This window comes from Bidens hawaiensis, unplaced genomic scaffold, assembly GCF_021521415.1.
Source record: "Bidens hawaiensis isolate Kalapana, Puna unplaced genomic scaffold, B.hawaiensis_p1.1 tig00011791_1, whole genome shotgun sequence".
Classification (NCBI taxonomy): Eukaryota; Viridiplantae; Streptophyta; class Magnoliopsida; order Asterales; family Asteraceae; genus Bidens; species Bidens hawaiensis.
This window is the reverse complement of record NW_027491936.1, coordinates 391,112-413,132: the sequence shown is the minus strand read 5'-3', so window position 1 is coordinate 413,132 and position 22,021 is coordinate 391,112. Positions and strand designations below refer to the sequence as shown.

The 22,021-nt window shown below is 31.8% G+C and overlaps 1 protein-coding gene across 1 annotated transcript; it reads right to left on the bottom strand.

The window, feature by feature from the left end:
- Positions 1-16,082: 16,082 nt before the first annotated feature.
- Positions 16,083-20,229, bottom strand: LOC143538994 (rho GTPase-activating protein 5-like). Its single transcript, XM_077032426.1, has 5 exons — positions 19,799-20,229; positions 18,537-18,657; positions 18,317-18,436; positions 17,217-17,447; positions 16,083-16,538 (listed from the first exon to the last, which is right to left on the bottom strand). Exons 1-5 carry the CDS (start codon positions 20,200-20,202, stop codon positions 16,224-16,226), a joined length of 1,191 nt encoding a protein of 396 aa, XP_076888541.1. The 5' UTR covers positions 20,203-20,229; the 3' UTR covers positions 16,083-16,223.
- Between the last annotated feature and the right edge of the window lie 1,792 nt (positions 20,230-22,021).

Here is a 22,021-nt window from a genome sequence, read left to right as displayed (position 1 = left end):
GTTCTACAATTTATATTTAGTGTTTTCTGATTATACAACATTAATTGTCGTTAATGTTGCTAATTTCTATGCTAAAATTAGAACGTGAAAACCTTTTTGACAAGACCTTGATTGAAGATAAGATACCATTTCTTTCATAACTTTTTTTTGACATTGTAGTCCATATCTTTTTCTCCTTTTTCCTTTATTATTTACCATTTTATTTGTCTTTCTATCCTAAAAAAATGTCACGCCTACTAAAATGCTGATTAAAATAACTCAGAATATGAGCATGGGTAAAAATATATATATGGTTTAAAACTTTTCTTTTGTTGTATGCTGTTGGAACCTATTCTCACGTTAGAGTCCCACGATAAGGTAAAGTTCCTAACAAGATGTAGAAAGAATGGTGATCAATATTGTATTTGTAAGTATTATGTGACTATGGTTGGAATGGCTTTACATTGTTCTTTCTCCTCTTTTTATAGGGAAGAGATATTATATATAGTGCCCCTCAATGTTTCCCTCCAATAAACTTCTAGAATGCTTCCTTTGTTAGGCTTGGTCCATTGGGCTTCTTCTGTGGGGCTTTTAGAATGCTTTCCTTACTGTGCTTGGTTCATGAGGCCCGTCTAATAAGTAGGCTCTTCATATACATATAACTTGAATTATACCTTAGTGTTTATAAAATCTATCATATGCAGAGTCACAAGAGGAAGGGTGATGAAAAAAGTATACACTTTTCTTTTAAGAAAACTTAGAAAACTAAAACATATCTATCATATAAAGAGATGAAGGATGATGAATACTTTGATAGATGGCCCCTTAAAAGGAATATTGTTTGATAATAAAAAAAAATGATAAATTATAAACCCTGGATCGTTTCTAGTTTCTTGTAGGAAAATTGGATCGATAACTATGAAAGGAACCAAGATAAACTAAATTGATGAGTTAATCACTTTTTCATGCATCAATTAACGTTGCATAAGCAACAACTTTCTTGTCTTTCAATTTATTTTTACACTAGGAACATAACCCCACTTAAGTTTTTTCCACACAAAAATTCTTCATTACATAGCTCAAGTATACATAGTTCTTATAATCCTTTCCAGCCATAGTGCCATATTTGGAACGGCATAAATACATAATCAAATACGAACAATGCAGAATCATATACGAACCAAGTAGGAAAACGAGAACAACATTTAACGAACACTGAAACAAATACAAACAAACGAGGAAAACAACTAAGGCGGTATTTGGGATTCCTTATTTTCATCAACTTATAGCTTATAAACTTTTTTGAAAAGTTAATAAGATGTATAAGGTGTTTGGCAAACCACAACGCCTTATGGATTTTAACTTACGAAAAAGACAAAATAAATGGGTTTTTAAAAGTTAGAAATCTGTAACTTATTAACTTATTGCGTTTTATTTACCTATTACACCCCTCTAACCCTCAAAAACTCATTACATTCATTTTAAAAAAGAGTGTCATTTTTAGTCATTTTGGTTTTCCTCAACACATAAGCTAATCCAAACATTTTTTAAAAAACTTCTTTTAAAAAATTCATAAGTTAAAAGTCCTTTTAACAAAAAAAATCATTTTTCACTTAAATAAGCAATCCCAAACACACGCTAAGTGCGAACCAAGCACCAAAATCAAATACTAACGAACAAAAACATCAAAACATATCCAACAAACGAGAGAAGTAGAATCAAATACGAATGAAAACGAGAAACATACCCAGATGAACAACTGGATCTGCAAAGTCCTCCACAATCATCAAATCAATTACACATGGATCAAATAGATCTCTGATTCCATGTAAATCGACAACGATATACAAAGTATACATGTAGGGTTTTGTTATTACATAAAAAGTGAATTACTATTAATTCAATGGAACCAAGAAATAATATAGAGTTAACCTAACTAAATAGGTTGAGTGAAAACCAATACAAAAACCTAATATCTATGACATTATCTTATCTAATATTTATAATTATTGTGCTAACAATATCCTCTAATGAAATCTTTGTATGAACAAACTTAAAAGCATATATAAAATGAACTTAATTGTGAGTTGCATGCATTGTTCACACCCTTGGAAACATTCTGTTTACACATTATTGATCCGTCATCGGTCCATGTTAGGAACACCAAAAAGATGCGTACGGACTTATATAAAATGTTAAAGGTAGATAATTTATATAGACTTTTTAAATAATGACAATTGTGCACTTGTAATATATAAAGACAGAATTACAAATTTTGTCCTTTAAAATAAGACGAATTACGGTTCGTGTCCTTTTCTAAGTTTCCTTGCAGGCGGTGTACTTTAAACTTTTTTTTCCTAAAAGTTTTGTCCTTTACGCTAACTGGGTTAGAAAAAGTCAGTTAAATGCCCTCACGTGAGACGCATGTAAGGGCATTTTTGTCTTTTCCAAATTTTGAGAAAGTCAAACTCATCTCCACCGTCCGATCTAACTCTCACCTTTTGACTTTTCCATCTGTATAAACCTCACTAATCTTCTTCACTCTTCAACTTCTTTCATCTGTATAAGCTTCAAACTTCAGCTTCTGCAACAATGGCGGTTGATTTCGTCGGAATCCAAACTGCTGCTCAGCACCTCAACCGCATATTCCACCTCAACAACCACGACTTCTCCGACTCACCTACCTTCAAACAAGCTGTAACCGTTTTAAACCGCAGCGGCCACGCTCGCTTCCGCCGTGGACCTCACGCGCCTTCTGTTTCTTCACAGTCGGAAGAGAATATGCAGGTGGAGTCTACTGCAGCGTCTATGGACTGTTCGTTGAACAAATCTGTTACGGATACAACGGCAACGGCAACGGAGTCGTTTCAGTCGATGACGTCATCGTTCGTCGGAGGAAGCGTTGACGGAAGCGTTTCGAACGGCAGGCAGGTGTCTTCGTTAGGTATAGTAGCGCCTGCGCCGTCGTTCTCGTCACGGAAACCGCCGCTGCCGTCGTCTCACCGGAAGAAGAAGTTGCAGGTAGACGAAGAGACAAAAATGCCCTCACATGCGTCTCACGTGAGGGCATTTAACTGACTTTTTCTAACCCAGTTAGCGTAAAGGACAAAACTTGTAGGAAAAAAAAGTTTAAAGTACACCGCCTGCAAGGAAACTTAGAAAAGGACACGAACCGTAACTCGTCTTATTTTAAAGGACAAAATTTGTAATTCTGTCATATATAAATGCATAGGTGTGAAGGTCACGCCCCATAATTATCATGTTTTTTACATACTAGTATTTTATTGTTAAACTAAAATGCTAAATATATTCAAGATCATGACTTAAAACAAGATCCGATTATTGTCTAACAAACACTGATCGAGAAAGATAACATTTTATTAATCTCCATATCACGTGCAATTTTTAGGGTTCTTTGAACCTAACATAAAATTGTCTTCAAGGATATGCATTGCTAGCTTGGATGTAACATTCCAAGAACACGCGACTTTGTTTTTGTTTGTCCCGATAGAGACTTTCAAGGAGGTCACCCATCATAGTACTACTTTTACCTGAGCACGCTTAACGGTGGAGCTCTTCTCCCGTCCACTAGCATTAAGCCCAAAATGCGTTGGTGATTTTAAAAAGCAGGGCATTACTTATGAATTACAAAGGATGTCTCACGTCCATAGCTGATGGGGGTTTGCCTAGGGTGTACAGTTGGTCCATGTTAATCTTCTCAGTATTGTTACAATCACCACCCCCAGGGACTCATAATCCTCGAAGAGGTTTTTCCCCACCATCCCGAACAGATAGAAGTGGCTCTGATACCATTTGTAACATCCCGGACTCTTGTACCACCAATATTGTTTGCTTTGCCTCAATGGATGGCCCATCTAGGAATGCACGACTTTGTTTTTGGTTGCCCTGATAAAGACTTCCAAGGATCCTAATACTACTTCCACTTGAGCATGCTAAACAACGGAGGTATGCTCTCGTCCACTAGCATTAAACTCAAAACGCGTTGTGATTTTAAAAGACGGGACATTACTTATGAACCAAAGATCTCTTATGTTCACTACTGATGCTGAATTTTCCTAGGGTCTATAATTGGTCCATATTAATATTCTCTGTATTGTTACAATCACTATTTTACTCAAGCATGCATTTTCCTCTATATGTACATTAGATAGCAGGTCTATATGGGAAAAATTGATCAAGGGCTCAAAGGAAAGCTTCAAGATCAACTGTTTTCATAACCGGGATACTTAAAAATTAAGGATTTATTAATGAAATAAATGAAGTTTTGTAATGCATTTTTGAAATTTTATTGGAAAATGTATTGTTTTATCATTTAAATATTTAAGTACAGAATTCTGTTTACAATAAAAGTAACGTGTTAGCCTTAGTTTGGACGGGATGTTACATTGGAGGTGTGAGTTCATAGCCTTTGAAGTTTTCAATCCAATAGGTATCTAATTTTATATTATGTTGTAAGCAGTGTTTTAAAAACCGGTTTCAACCGGATTTTGATGAGCAGCTCAATATTTTATATTCGGTATATTTGAGTGGCTTTATGGAACATCAAACCGGCCGGTTTTCATAGAAAACTAGTTTATACCGATAAACTTGTTTAAAAGCCCACAAGTTTTTTTATGTTTCAGGCCCTTTTTTTGTGTATATATTACTTATTTCATATGATTTTTGTATATTATGATTGTATGTAAATAAAACTTCTTATTTATTATTGTAGGAAATGAAAGTACTTATACTAATTTTGATGAGGATGACGATGAGAGTGAATTCCATCTTTTAAGCGACCGTGAACTCGATGCATACAACACTCCGATGACATAAATCTATTACGAACCTTTATTTTAAAAGAACTTTGTTTGAAAATCAAGTGATTTTGTTCAAGATTGGATTCAGAAGCTGAGGCGACCGGAAGAGAGGCGAGCGAAGTGATTGTTTTTTGAATATGGATTAACTTTTGAATGATATTTTGTTATGAAATTATGTTTTTTTTAGTTAAAGTTTTATTTATATGAAATTATAAGGTAAACTATACAACCCGGTTGAACCTCCCGGTACAACCCAGTTCAACCGGTTGTACCATTAGGAAAGAGAAATAATAATGAGTTACAAAAAAAATACGTAAATGTGGAGAGTTCAAATCATGCAAGGTTTTTAAAGCATTGGTTATAAGGAAGGTGTGGTAAGTTGTCTCGTCTCTATTATAAATGTGAAAGTTCAAATCATGCAAGGTGCATGTATAAGTGTTTTATATGGCATTTAGAAGTATGTGAGTTGTCGTTAAAAAAAATAACCTAATTTTATATTATATAAGAAAAGATACGACCGCCTTACTGATATTTCAAAATTAATCAAATATTAAACTTAATTACATTATGAAAGAGAAATAATAATGAGTTAAGAAAAATAAAACATGTATTCTCTATTAAATTTGTATGTGGATTCAACTCACAATCGTTTAGACAAACCCACGCCCCAAACTCTATAATTTGTATAGGTTTGTGTTGTTTTCTCTTATCGACTTAGAAATTGAGGTAGCTAGTCATTTAACCTGACAAAATTAACATCCTTGGCTTAGGTGCTAACAGTACTGCATCAAAAGGGCGGTATCCTCTTGGAAACCCATGTTTCAGGAGCAAAGGTCTCTAAAACACTTATGTTGCACTCATAACTCCTTTTTGAAAAAGAGTAGCGAAAGTAAGTTGGAAAAAAAGAATGTAAAAAGATTTGATTTCTCTTTTTCTCTCTCCTTTTTTTTCCGTTCTAGTACATGAAATTACACACATTTATATATTTTTTTTGTCTTTATCTCGTTTTATTTATTTTTTTCTCATTAATTCCTTTTTCTTTCTTGCTTTCTTTTTTTCATTTATCAAACCTCAAAACATGATGTTAAGATCCTATTCTTTTAATCTCTAAACTGATTTGTATGAGTTCTACTTGTTTACTCACGGTGATACTATCTTGACTTTTGATCATAGACGGTACAACTTTGACAAATATTGTTGCAATATGTGCATCTTTATATCGATAACTTTTAATTTAAACCAACACTTGTTTATAGTTGCCATAATTTTATGCCGCATTCATGTATTTTATTATCATGTTGGCTTATTTTTTTGTGTAAGTTTAGTGTATTTGTGTCTAAGGCATCGCTTTTAAACCGGTTACTTTGTTAGCCAGTCATAAGACATCGATCAAATCAATTTCGCTTAGCCTATAATTATATGAAAGCGATCACTGACAGTAGTCGGTTTCATTTTTCATACCAAAAGAATAAGAAACTATTTGAACCTTAAGTCTGACTTAATCATTCAGACTTAAGGCTACCTCTTAACCATTCAGACTTAAGGCTGTCTCTTAACCATTAAGAGGTTATGAACTATTAAGAGGTAGCCTCTTAATGACCAGGAAGAGGTAGTTTTGAACTCATAACCTAATTTTATTAGCAACCAAATCTACCGCCACATCAATACATTACTTTGAGTTTACTTTATACCTATTATAATATATCTATATATAATGTTTTTTTTCTGGACTTGGGGGCCTTAATTAAGTGTGGGCCTAAGCCCTAATTTGTTTTTGCTGTCCTACGAGCCACCCCTTATCAGAAGATCGAGAAGACGAATATTGTTATGTGAACTGTTAAGCCACTGAATTATAATTTGTAATAATGTAAAATTATGTGCATACTAAAAAGAAAAGACAAGATGGGTAATGTTTCATATCAGAAAGCGAAAATGGTAACTGTTTGGTCACATTATTAAAGGAGAGTTGGTCTACAAACTTTCAAAAGGACCGCTTTTAAACACCATTCATATACGCATGAAAAGTTGAAAAACACTGATTTGTGTTCCTTAATTATTGGAAAGAATCTCAATTCCTAATCAGTAATCACATGCTTATTTAAAAAACAAATATGGTATAACATGATTTCTTTCGGTTTTAGGATACCACAGTCTATTATTCGATTCATCTCATAGTGAGTTATAGGTGTAATTGTAAGGTATGCAGCAACTTAAGACATTATTATATTTTGCTAGTTTAGTTGCATATTAATGTGAAGTTGTGAACAAGCAATTGTACATGTGCGTTGTGACAAAGCGGGTTAAATGTGTTACATGTTCAAAAGCTGCCGTGCATTACAGCGACTATGTGGCAGACAGTCGGTCGATATTGGTTCGATTCGTTACTAAAAGTTTTGTGTAAAAGTTTCATTATCAAAGTTGTGGGGCTAAAAGTAAATATTTGAAATAAAAGTTAAGGGGCTAAAACATATATATGTGAAACTAGTATGACATGCTCAAAAGCTACCATGCGTTGTGATGAGTACATGGCGGGAAGTCAATCAGTTTTTGTTTGATTCATTATGGTAAAAGTAAGGTGATAAAAGTTTTATTAACAAAGTTAAGGATCAAAGAATAAATAGGTGAGGAACCAAAAAGTATATATTGAAACAAAAGTTTAAAATCAAAAAATGTACATATGTGAAACTTAAAGTGAGGGGTCAAAAACATATATATATAAAACTTGTGAAACAAAAATTGAGAGGCCAAAACGTATGTATGTGTAACTTAAATTTGAGGGGCCAAAATGTATAATGTATATTTGCTAAAGTAGTGTGGTAAAAGGATAAGACTGGGTTTTGTGGTCTCATTAAAGCCGGCGCTATGCTTAGGTAGCCACCCCTTAACAAATCGTTCACAAATCAAAGCTTAATAATTATGTTTCTTAGTGATGAATAAACTTTTTTAGAAATGAATCTAACTATACTAGTAAAAGAAAATAATAAGAATGATGTGGCAATCCAACATTTATTCTTAGTCTAACCTTTCTTCTCATTTATCCTACACTAGGTTATTGACTCGTGCACGACACGGGTGAAAATATTGAAATTTTTGAACAAACATTTGTAATTTGAAAGGGCAACATCAGTTTTTATATTTTATTGGGGACAGTTTAAGTTGTAAGTAATATTGGTATGAAAACAAATGTGTGAAATATAAAGATAAACCCAAATAACATTTGTATTACAATCTTTGAAAACATAATCAAAAGTTAAAAATGCAAAATTCATAAGCTACTAAAGGCTTCCTTATAAACCATATTTCTTGTTTTATTTATAACTTTGCATTCCTTGTCTAATATAATGATTTTAACACGGTCTTTACTTTTCACTCTTGATAAAGCTACATAAAGTTATCTATGTGTAAACACCGGTTCTTTAATGTATATGAAACTCTTGCTAAAGATTGGCCTTGACTTTTGTTAACTGTCATTGCAAAACAGACTACAACTGGAAACTACATTCTCTTCAATTTAAATGGACGTTTCTTATCTGAAGGGGTTAGACCACTACGAGTTACATAGTGTAATAACCAATATTAGTACCTGAAATAACTTTTACTTCAATAGAAAGCCTACCGAAATTAATTACTCGCAATCTAGTTCGTTACACAAGCCGTTCTTCTGATCAATATTCCTTAGTAACATTATTGGCACACCGATTCTTAATACCAATCTATGAGTCGAAGTATTTTTGGTCTTGTTGATTTTATTTAGCATAAAGTGATTATGAAATTTTTAATTCAAATTTAAAAATTAGAAAAGTAATTGGTATTATCCCACTTAAAAGCCAAAATTTTGGTTTTTTATATGCATCTCATCTAAATTTGTGAATTTTGTTGCTAAGTATGAAAACAATATAAATTAAGTGAACTGAATATAAGTAAAAAAAATTACGGAGAAATATCTTTGTGGCTCTAATTAACATAAATTGTTTCGAATACTAATCTTAATTAAAACACGTATTTTAATTGGTTTTAAGAAAATAAAATAGTATTGGATAGATGAAAATAATGTTTCGTATCATTTCAGAAAAAAATACAAAAAAAATCGTGTAAATATACATTCAATATTATTAAAAGTCTGCTTGTCAAAAAGGTAAAAAAAAGGTATAATGTAGTTCACAATAAATATATTAAAAATTGTTTAAAATTTCGTTTTACAAGTACCTAAATTTTAGTTAATAACAAACTAATTTGTATTTATTTTATATAATTTATTTTAGTTAATAACAAAATAAATTTAAATACAATATACTGTATTATTGCTTTTAAAATAAAATTTTACTGTTCAAAATGCTAGTAAGTGGTTCTCTTGACGTTAAAACTGCACACTTACAAAAAAAAATGCATTATTAGAAAAACATTGTAAGGGTAACTAAAAAAATATCAAAATAACTAACCATTTGAATTACTTCTCTTATTGGAAGATGTTAATTGACCAAAATTATGGTTCTTTAATTGTGAAGACATCTGTAATAGAATATTATATGGTTAGCATATGTAAAAGATAAACAACATTTGAAAGATATAATTTGACTGAAAACTCAAAATCAAGACAATTTATTCGTATTTTCATAATTTCAATATGACCGCATTACCCTTTTCATCGCCGGACTCCTTTAATCATTTCTGTTTGCTTGAACTCACCATTACTTTGTATTCGAAAAGCTTTTAAGAGTTTTAAATTAACTAATGTTAGTAGCCCCTTTTTACCTAAAATAATACCAAACTATTCATTTTAATCATTTGATTATGTATGAAACTTAATTTCAAATGTACACAAAACTCCACATTTTAACCAAAACTTTGTACCATGATCCGAATCGGATATGAATAATAGAAACTTTGTATAATGTGACACTTTGTTGGCTTTTACTGAACAATCAACATATTAAAAAAATCATATATGGGTTGAGTCAAACTAAAGTATGACCTGCAGATTTGACTTTTAAAACAAAGAAAAAAAATGTTTATAAAAAGATTTTACATTAAGAACATTAATGTTTGGAATTCCATGTCATTAAACATATGACTCAAAATTAGGAAGTAACTAATTATAAACTTTCAAGATTTGAATTATTAAATCAGAATAATATATTGTGATTAAGAAATACTAGGAAAACCAACTCAAAATTAGGAAATAATAAATAAAATTAAAACGCTAATAAAATGTGATTGTTTTCAATTAAGTAACTAATAATTTATAAACATAATCAGTTACCGTATTACCAGTATAATAATATGCTAATTTAATAATCAAAATTTAAATTACTAAAACCTATGATTGTTAATCTAAAAGTGCACTAAAAAAATCACATGGTGAGGTTGCGTTTTATCTTTCCTAGGCAATCCTTCATAGCCATTTGCAAATCCCTTAGTGTCACCCTTTTATTAAATATATATTATTAAAGGGGGGAAAATTAAGCAATAATAATAGAATTTTAATAATAATATCAAGAGAAACAACAAACTTTTACTCAATTTAACAATGTTAATCCCGTGTTTAAACCTAGCAATTGCAGTTTCATTCAAATTCAAATGAAATAATTCATTAATAAACTTGGCTCATTTTATGAGTTAGATCAATAATTTTAAAATAAATATAACAATTCTCATAAAGTCTTGATTTTTTTATATGAACCTCGAGTTGAAACACTGCATGAATTTCAGTCAAATTCAAATTGAGCAATACAATACCAAATTTGATTCATTCTGAGAGTAAATCATTAAATTAAATATGAATATAATAATTGACATAAAGTCTTCAGTTTAATTCTATTTCAGCTTTGCATATATACAATTACATGTAGAAAATATAATGAAATGTTCATGTAAGTTTACAACCCAAATGTAAGGCCCCGATCTCGGAACCTTACTTTAGCGTTGGATTTACTCATAAACATAGTTCTAAAATCAGAGTTCATTAAAACTTTTAGCGGAATCATTAAAACTTCATGCATTACATTACACATCATCAAATTTGGTCTTAACAAAAGTACACTTGTCTTAAAACATATCATATTAATTCATGACATTCCTTTCCAAGATGCCAGTCTTCTAGTCTCTGTCACGTGCCATCCTCAAGCTAGCTCCTTCAATCTATTTACCTGCGTGCATACTAAAAGTCAGCTACGCTGAGTGAGTTATAGTTAAGCAGGTAACATACATCTCATTCTCATTCTTACACATTTACATATATGTATATCCGAAGACACATATTACGTTCGCTCTTACGTTCTTACTTCCATACATTCATACTTCTTACTTTAGTTAATTCATACGTACATATCGTTCTACGTTTTAAAGAGCCTTTCACCCTATAACCTTCGCAGATCTTATTAGGGTATGCAACCCTTTCATTCTTCAATCCTTTCATTCTTCACATATATTATTAGGGTATGTAACCCTTTCTATATTAAACTATACATATCATACATACCATCCATACATTACACACCTCATACTTACTGTCCTTTCATTAGTTGTATCTATTCTCATATACCTCTTCACACATACGTTTAACTCTTTCTATACCAATTAGGTATATTTATAAACATTCATGCGGTGTACGCTTACCAATTAAGGTAACTGTATTAACTAATCACATAGTGTATGCACACAACCCAAAAACATAACACAGAAATGGGGCTAGAACTCACATGGGTCCTGTTCCTCTCTGAGTTAAGTGTAATGCCCTTCCTTAGCTGCGCACGGTTAACTGTGTAACAAGGCACGGGTATCAATTATCTATCACATCTACTTCTTACATCTAAGTGAATGAGACCATCAACTAACGGGGGTCCGGGGGCAGCGCCCCTGGTTGTGGGATCTAGGGGCGGCAGCCCCTAGCATGGTCCAAGGGGCAGAGCACCTGGCTGGGGTTGACAAAAACGCATCAGAAAATGAATCGGGTCACATTTTAATAACAACTTAAACAATTTCGCATGGGAGGAATTTCGCATAGAATTTCGCTTCGCATAACTTTTTCGCTTCTCACGGCTGAGCGAAGCGAAATACCTGTTTCGCTTCTCATGGCTGAGCGAAGCGAAATACCTTCCTTTCTTCGTTTTTTACCATTTTAAAGCCGTTTTTCTCTTTGTTTCCTCCTTAGGACCCGATTTTACCCTTTTTATGGGTTTTGGGTCGTACCAACTTTGTATACCCGTGTTTTATAAGGTCCGAACATCACCTTTTTGTCCTATATCATACGCGTGAGGCTATGACTCACCAAGTTTATGTTTTTCTTACATCTTACAACCCGATCTACTAAGATATCGATTTGCATGTCGAACTCAACCACAAGACTTAACCTTGTTGGCTAAAACTCACATTTGGCTTCGGGTTCGGTTCGGATCTGGACAGCTCGAGGATCTGGACGTAATTCTTGTTGTTTGAAGACACTTGATCACCAAGATCTTCCTTACTTTAGCCCGGATTCGGATTCGGGTCTTGAGACAGTATGTGTGTGTTCTAGGGAGTGTGTGTGTGTGTTGTGGGAAGAAATGGTGAAGGGATGAGGGGATGGCCTTATATAGAGGGCTATGGACCCCACCACCCACTTCCTTCACCAATCCCAATCCTTATCCAAATATAAACACGCACACAATTAAACGAGCGACACACACGAAACAATAATTTTCTCTTATTTAGTAATCTCGTAATACGGATGTTACACCAAAAAAAATAATGAAAAAAATATAAAAAAAATTCAATTTACAATAGCTACAATTTTCAATTTTTCATATTCATAAATCTGCATAAAATAAAATTCAATTTACAATTAGGAATTAAAAAAGAATAATAAAAGTATAAATATAATTCAAATCATCAACCCGCTAATGGAGATTTTGGAAGCTCCGCGAGTTGTAATTAATGGAAACATATATTGAAGCAAAGGTTCGCGAAATCAGTTACATACCTCGGATTTTCGATGATGAATTTGGGCGCATGTCTGATTTAGTCTAAATTGAAAATGGAATATGTGATTCAACATAAGGGTTTGTTAAAATTGAGTGACTAATGCTAGAATAAAAGGATATAATCCAAAAATCTTTTAACATACCTGGTGGAATTGTTCGAACGACGGTGATTTGTTGAAGAAGCTCTTAAATCGATTGAGAGAACATTTCAATTGAAAGGGAGAAAAGGTTTGAAATATGATGTTGTTTTAACATGACTTGATTAAACAGTCAGGAAGGAAGTCGAAAATAATAGAGGGGTGAGAGATTAGGGTTTGAATGTTATGAAACGGTTTATTGGCATTTATTTAATATTTAATTTTTGATTTTATTTTTGAATTATTTAATTGTGAAGAAAATCTAACAAGGCTTGATATATATATGGAAATAAATGGGATTAACCAATAAGAATAGGCCATTTGTTCATAAATCCAAATTTTTTAATAGAATACTAGGTTGTTAACCCGTGTACTATACAGGTGGAAATTAGTAAAATTGTCAAGTAAACATATATGTTTATTTATTTAAAGATATATAAACTTTTTTATTAATTTGAACTGATAAATTTATATGTATAAGTAAAATCAGTTTCTAAGTAATCATAATTTTGAAGGAATAATTAATTTATATTATTAACATAACTGTTAGTAAAATAAGATCTTATTACACTATAAATAATGTATTTCATAAATAGTTAATAAAAAAGAAAAGGGATGCATTCAATATGAGGTTTTTTTAATTTAATATAGAATTATTTTAATAGTAAGAAATTATAAGGTTGCAAGTTATTTATGAAAAATAGTCAAGTTAACCAATAGAAAATGGCCATGTGCCCAAAAAGGGTCTTGTTTTAATATAATATATAGAATAGAATATAGATATAGATATAGATTTCTGAACTTGATTCTGAGTCGTTGCGTAAGAAAATGGTTATGTGTTAAAAATAATTTAATTTAATTACTTATAATTTAGATTGTTTATAAAAAAATATTAAAAATAATAAATGATGTTTTAAAGATCCACCTTGACTATACTAATGCATTTTAAGATAATTAATGCACTAACTACGAATTAAAGATATTTAATATATTGACTATGATTTAAAAATACGTCTAATTGCGTATGATATAAGTTGGCATTTAATATGAATTTAAAATTATTTAAATGTGAATAAAATCTATGAAGACTTGATATTTTATTTTCTTTTTAAATTATTTAATTGTGAAGAAAATAAAAAAAGTGATTGTTATATATGGAAGCAATAGGGTTGGAGCAATAAGAAGAGGCCATGTGTCCAAAAAACTCTATTGTTTTAATAGTGTAGTTATATTAGATTAGATATATAGATATAGATTTCTGAACTTGATTATGAGTCGTTGTGTAAGAAAATTGTTATATGTTAAAATTTATTTAATTTAATTACTTATAATTTAGATATTTCATAAAAAAATATTAAAAATAATAAATGATGTTTTAAAGATCCACCTTAACTATACTAATGCATTTCAAGATAGTTAATGCATTGACTATGAATTAAATATGGTTAATGTATTAACTATGATTTAAAAATATGTCTAATGGCCATATGGTATAAGTACATTCGATATGAATTTAGAATTATTTAAATGTGAATAAAATCTAGGATGGCTTGATATTTTATTTTCTTTTTGAATTATTTAATTGTGCAGAAAATTAAAGAATTGTTTGTTATATATAGAAGTAATAGGGTTGGACCAATAAAAAAATGCCATGTGTTCAAAAACGCAATTGCTTTAATAGTATAGTTAGATATAGATTCAACATAAGGGTTTGTTAAAATTGAGTGACTAATGCTAGAATGGAAGGATAGAATCCAGAAATCTTTTAACATACCTGGTGGAATTGTCCGAACGACGGTGATTTGTTGAAGAAGCTCTTAAATCGATTGAAAGAACAGTTCAATTGAAAGGGAGAAAGGGTTTGAAATATGATGTTGTTTTAACATGACTTGATTAAACAACCAGGAAGGAAGTCGAAAATAATAGAGGGGTGAGAGATTAGGGTTTGAATGTTATGAAACGGTTTATTGGCATTTATTTAATATTTAATTTTTGATTTTATTTTTAAATTACTTAATTGTGAAGAAAATCTAACAAGGCTTGATATATATGAAAATAAGTGGGATTAACCAATAAGAATAGGCCATTTGTTCATAAATCCAATGTTTTTAATAGAATATATAGATATTCATGGGTTATGGGGTAAAACCATTTTGCAAATGGGTTATATTTTCCTTTCTAATTCTTTAATCTCCCATCTCATTCATCCTAGCTATCCAAAAGTCATAGGTCAAAATAATTTTAACAAATGGGTTATAATTTCCTTTATAATTCTCTAAATTTTCATCTTATTTATTCTACCTATCCACAGGTTATGGGTCAAAACAATTTTGACAAATGAGTTATCTCATTAATCATGGTTATCCATAAGTATTGTGTCAAAACAATTTTGGTAAATGTTTATATATAAAGAGATTTTTTTTTTGAATTTGTAAATTTGAGATTTTAGACTTTCTTATTATTTGCACTATATATTTTATTTCGTTTTTACCTTAATTTTGTTTATTTTTTTGCAAATAACAGGCCTTATTTGCTTTTATTATTTGACAATTTCCGTGTAGTACATGGGTTCATAAGCTAGTTTAGTATATTAGTAGTAAGTTATATAAAATATATGATTAACTATGCTAAATAAAATGTCGTAAAACATTTAGGGATAAAACTATGAACAATATGAATGTAAATAGTGAGGTCCTTGAAAAAATAGTGTTTAAGAAGGTCAGCAAACTATAATTGTTTTTTTATTAAGGATCTAAACTATTTTACATAGCTCATAATCTCATAATCAAGTTTTATTCATATTTTATATCAAACTGGCCAAAAGAGGTTGAATGAGAGAAAATAAAAGGCAATCAAATAAAGTTTTTGTTTGTTTCAAAAGCTTTAATTGGGTGATCTACAAAGTAATTTTAGTAGATAAGTTTTGTTAACAAAAAGGTTTAAAAGTAAATGAAAATTACTTTATAATACAAGGACTATACATGAAAATTAATTTGATTGATCATATTTCAATCTATTCTATTTGAAGGTTGAAAGTCATTTTGAACAATACCAATTTACTTAAATGATACATTAAAGATTAAAGATATGTCATATAACACTAGTTTAATACCCGGCCCTTAATGGGCCAATAGTGGGCCTAAGGATCACGGGTCACTGCTTTCTATTTCACAGAAGCAAGAAGCCCACTAAGTTACAATGGGCCTACATCTTCTCAAATAAATTGAAGACTCAAATATAACCAAACTCATGAAGTAACCAATAACCACCTTCTGTTACTATCTGCATAATATGCTTACTCCATTTCTCATACTTAAACCTTTCCAGTATCATCTCCACCACCGCCACCGGCCCACCACTACCTCTGCGTCTTGTTTTGACCGATGGTTGACCGACGAGTTCTTCCCGGACATATATCCACATCCCACAACCGGTCTATCTTTTCTTGTCAAACTCCAAAGGGTGTCATTTTTTCCACTTGATACTCTTTTTAAAGAATCCGGAGTCTCTTGTTCAATGTTATTTGCACATGAAATCATTTCATGAGACGGTTCTTCTCGTTGCCGAAGGGTTTTGTTCACTAGCGTTTTGAGAAAGTTCATGACTTGAGCTGCATGAATCAATGCTGTCAAAGGATCCGCCATCTGCATTTACAAAGTTTTATTTTTGGATCATTTTTTATTAAGGTATATTGGTTTTTAATTTAATGGTCCCAACTATTGTATTTTGATCACTGCTGGTCCCAACTAATGAATTGGCTACTGATGGCCAACTTTTAAAGTATTTGTTCCTAATGGTCTGCGACTAACAGAATACTAACGCCGTTAGTTTCAAATCGTCAGGAAAACATTTTTTGCCGAAAATTCAAATTTGTTGCCGGAAAACACCACCTGAACACCGCAACCATCGCCAATTGGCTCACCGCTAACCAACTACCACCACTTGAGCACCATCAACCGATTCCGACGATGGTTCTAAGGTTTTCGGCGACCTCAATAAATGGGGTTTTTACTAGAAAAAGGTTCCTAAAGGTCCGATACGAAGTTACCAAGATGTTTGGGATAAAAATGTTGAGTTTTCGGGAAAAAAATTGGGTTTTCCGGCCAAAACCGTTTTTCCGGCGACCTGAAACTAACGACGTTAGGATTCTGTTAGTCACGGACCGTTAGGAACAAATACTTTAAAAGTTGGAACCATTAGTAGCCAATTCATTAGTTAGGACCAGCAGTGACCAAAAGACAATAGTTAGGATCATTAAAAACCAATATACCTTTTATTAAATTGTTTATGTAAGTGTACTTGAAAAGATTGATTAAATGGACCTTTGTCATGTTGGGAGCAAACACCACAGCAATGTTGTGGGAGTTCATTTTGTTATGTGGTTCATATGTTACAACATCTGCCATCAAATTAATGGTCCAATCAAGAAGTGCAGCTTTTGTTTGAGGAAGGGATTTTGCAAGTGCGGTGCATTCGTCTTCTGTGTTGCAATGCATTACTTGCTCGGGGGTTAACGAATCAAGAACACCCGTAGGCAGTTCTCTGAACCATGCCTGTTTACAATTTACAAACACACATTACTTTCATTTTCTAGTAATTAAATGGTAAACAGGATTTAGTGATCGAAAACTATGAACCGGTTGCCTGATAATAACCAACACTCGTAATTTCACTTTCGTTGACAAGGGCAATCATGGATGGACCCACTATATAGGGTGGTGCGGAGTCAACCGAACCAACAATTTATCCATTTATATGATGTAACATATATTACAGTTTATGGACACCCCCAAGTTTTTTTGTCGCCGAGCCCTAGAGTTTTTTAAACTTACTTTGAAAAGACGAAAGTACATGTTTCATTAGAATAAAAATGTAAAAATCAAATAAATTTTTTTTTTGAATTCGATTAAGTGATTCGGTTTCTTTTAATTGATTATTGAACAAAGCATTGCCTTTTCGTGATCATGTTTACCTCAAAATCTTTTTGTAGTTCTTAGTTTTAATGGTGGCAACAACAAGTTATTATTATTTATGTGACCTTACTTGACCCAACTCAAAAATTTAGACGTCGTATTAAGGGACATCCAAGTATTTAAAAAAGACAGACCCTATAGAAAAAACTATAGGTCCGCCACACAGGGCAATCTCACTCTAACGGTGAAGCAAGTCTCTTTGCCCCTAACTTTCATTTACGTTGTTTTAATATAGTTTGCAACAATCCGAGTAACATAAAAATCAGTAAATTGTTATCATAGGCAAATGAAGTTACTTTCCCCATAGAGCGTGACTTAGCAACGAAAGTGAATATTACGAGTATCATTGATGACATTATCAGCATAGATTATTATTGGCTAATGGATCATAGTTTGAAAGACTAAACGCCAATCCGAAAAATTACATATATAAATAGTATTAGGGGTACCTTAATCAAGCCGGCTAAACAATGAACATCTATCCCATGAGGGACAGACCCTTTATTAAGTTGTTTCCTAACCTCCTCCTCTTGACTATTTTCTGCATTTATTCTGAATATCCCTTCTGCCTTTAACCAATAAACATAAAAAAAAAAAACTAAATGAACACAATCTAAAAGTCTCAAACACACAAAATGGTTGAAAACAGTTACAAATTAGGCATTTTACTTGCAAACCGCCTCCTGCGTATAACCGCCTTTGCATCACTAGAAGTATAGTCGGCACACTATTCCCTCTCCCGTCATAAGAACATTGCATCGACTCCACTGATACTCCAAACACACTTATGCTATTACAAACAAAAATAAGAGTAACATTTCAAGTTAAATCTATAAAAATAATAAACAGTTTACTAGAGAAATAAGAAATAATAATTCAAGATTTGCATAGTCAGGGCCGGCCCGTGGGCCAGCGAAAGCAAATTAGGGCTTTAGTCCGACACTTAATTAAGGCCTCCAAGTCAAAAAAAAATTTATATATAGATATATTATTATAATGAGTAAAGTAAATTCAAAGTAATGTATTGGTGTGCTAGTAGGTTTGGTTGTTTCTAAAGTATGTAGGTCATGAGTTCAAAACTTGTAGTAAACAATTCTTTTTTCTTAACAATTGTTATAAAAAGACCCTAAAAATCTTATTTCGATTTAGGCCTTCTCATTCATTGAGCCGGCCCTGTGTATAGTGCATCCGTAAAAGGCGTCACCATACCCATTTTGTGCCAAAGCACCTCCACACCGCTACGGATGGGTGTTTTTGGCTTTTTTTTTTGTTCAGCGTGTCTTCTTAACGAGAGCGTTAACACTATATTCTTGAGTTTTTTATTTAAGGGTTTGGAAAAGAAAAGATAAGAAAATTTTCATTTTTTTCATTCTTGAGTTTTTTTATTAAAAAGAAAAGAAAGAGAATGGAAAGAAAAGTTAGGGTTTTTTTTTTCTAAAACTTTTCAGCCAAATATGGCTAGATTCGAAAGGAAAGTTTATAGTCATGTTTAATATTTACTAATTTACCCTAACTTTTTCTTCATATCTAACTCAATAATAAGGACATGATTGTAAAGTTACAATTTTTTTCCTATCTTTTCATTCCTATATAACTCAAAAATGTAATTAACACTTTCTTTTCTATTTTTTTATTTTAACTCGAGAATATATTTTAAATATATAATTTCTTTTCATTTCTTCTCCTATCCAATCTTATCATTTCTTTTCCTTGTATTTTAAACCCGAGAATGCAGTATAAAGGCGGGATGCTTGGTCAAAGAACCAATGACCAATCATATTTCTCTTTTTTTTAATTAATTTAAACATCATTTAATCATTACAAGTTGACTAAAAACACTACGCATAACACTGGAAAAAGCTTTGTGTCTACGTGACGTTGACATGACATGAAGTTTCCTGGTTCAACTACGGATAACAATCATAAAGTACCTTGCACTAGGGGGTTTGCTGGGGACTTCGGGTTGAAAATCTACCGGCAACCCAAGAAACCCATCGAAAGGATCGAATGTGACATGAGAAACATGCTGGACGTCAGTTGGACAACCGATATCCAACGAGGAAGCATCGGATGAAGCGTCATCGGATTCATCCACGGTGCATGTGACAATTGACTTACGAAGGCCAGCCAACAAGAGAGACAAAATAGTGAAACTAGAGGTTTGAGGTTGATGGTTGTGATGGTGGTCAGGGCTGATAAATGGGGTGGTTATTGGGTGGTTGTTGTTATTGTTGAAGCATGAATAATCTTGATACAAAGAGTCAACGCCTTCAAAGAAAGTGGTGGTGGGTGGTGGAGATCCGGTGTAGGATTTGGATCTAAAAAACATTGTCATTTGTTTGTTGATAATAATATTTCATATGAGAATAATGAAGAGATGAAGAAATGTGAAGGGTGGATGGATGGATGAATGAATGAATGATAGGTGGTGGTGGTGGTGGTGGAAATGTGGATTTATTTTTTAATTTAATGTTGATTTTGTATATTTTTATGATATATTTGGTGGAAACTTGAAAAGATGGGAGAAAGGTGGTAGACCCATGAATGAGAAAAAGGGAGGGGACAATACGAAAGTCTACTTTTGGAAGTTTTCTGTCATTTCCAATTTTCTTCATGTCTATTTCATTTCCAAAAATACACAATGTTAGTTTTTTAGTGATGGTTTGTTGAAATTATTCAATTATACGGAAAAGTTAAAATATAAAAATGTTTCTCCGGTTATTCTCGTTTTTGAAAAAAAAAACTAACGAAAAGACACAATGCTGGGAAAATGACACAATGACGAAAACTAACAAAAGACACAATTATAAATTAAAAAATACACAATATATCGCAAAATATAACAAAATGACGAACAAAATATAACACAGTGTTGAGTAATGTAAAACAATATAAAAAAAAACACAATTTTAAGGAAAAAAAACGCAATCAATGACGAAAATAAACACAATAATAAGTAAAATGGCATAATGATTTTTTTCTCAACATTGTTTTATTATTATTATTATTATTATTATTGAAAATGAGGATTACGGGAGAAAACATTTTTGTGTTTACTTTTTTCAATTTTTCATATGATTTTTAAATGATTCTTTTATTTTTTATTTTTTTCAATCCTTATCGTACTTCTCATTTTCGTCCTCATAAAATAACATGACCCAATATATTATATATATAACTTTTAGAAGAATTAACTTACAATTATAATAATTCTACTCAAAATCTACACCTTCTACTTTCTGCATGTCACCTGGGGGTCTAAAACCCTCAACCTTATGAGAGTTACTCTAGCTTTCTATCACACTTCAATGCCGCTAGGTTATAATCTTAGATTCACTTGAAGCGGGTGAAAGTAAGACAAAATGAATGAAGAAAAAGAATTCTCAAATAGGAAGAAATCTATATATTGAAATATAAAATAATTAACGCTTGAATTAACTCCTAATGGCTTCTTTTTGTTTAGGATTGTGGAAATATCTTATAAAAACGACGACTCAAAAATGCAAAAATATGAGTGTGTGCTTGTGCATGGAATTAGGCTTGCTCAACTGCTCAAGACTCAAGTGTTGGATCCGCTTGCACCGAATTAACCCACGCCTGTTTCGGTTTTTCATACTGGGTCAGATCGTGCAGTTTTGCTTCTTTAATCTAACATATGTGGCTAACAAAAGTTAAGTGTGATTTAGTGAGAAAAATCATAAGGTGAGTGACCTGTTAACTCCACTCATGTAACAAAACCAAATCATAGATAAAAAAACATATAATATATATTAATTGACTTGAGATCATATGTTAAAATAACATCATAATAAACAGAGTTAATTTAATTTAATTTGTTTGTTTTACAATGTTGATTATGTGGGATTTTGCTTATTTTGGTAGACACCTTTTGAATGAACTACAAGTTTTTTTTTTCGTTTTTTTTTTTGGTTTATAGAAATCTAGGAAGATTAAAATTTACAATTGTAGTGATAGAGAAGATCACATGATGGAAGGTGTGGTCCTATCAATACAACCAAACAATCTCATATTTTCTAAGTTGGCTGCATATCAATTCTTTCTTTTTGTGGGATCAACTAACTTATGTCTTCACTCTTCACCGCCATCCTACAAGTGTACGTTCGTCGGCACTAGTAACCCCTTTTGTCGTCAAC

Bases quoted from the DNA above. Each gene is read 5' to 3' on its own strand.
- LOC143538994 (XM_077032426.1), bottom strand. From the start codon at position 20,202: ATGACAATGTTTTTTAGATCCAAATCCTACACCGGATCTCCACCACCC. The intron at 18,437-18,536 runs GTAAAATGCCTA...TATTGGTTAAAG, and splicing joins ACGCAGGAGGCGGTTTGCAA to GCAGAAGGGATATTCAGAAT. The intron at 17,448-18,316 runs GTACCCCTAATA...AATTGTAAACAG, and splicing joins GTTTAGCCGGCTTGATTAAG to GCATGGTTCAGAGAACTGCC.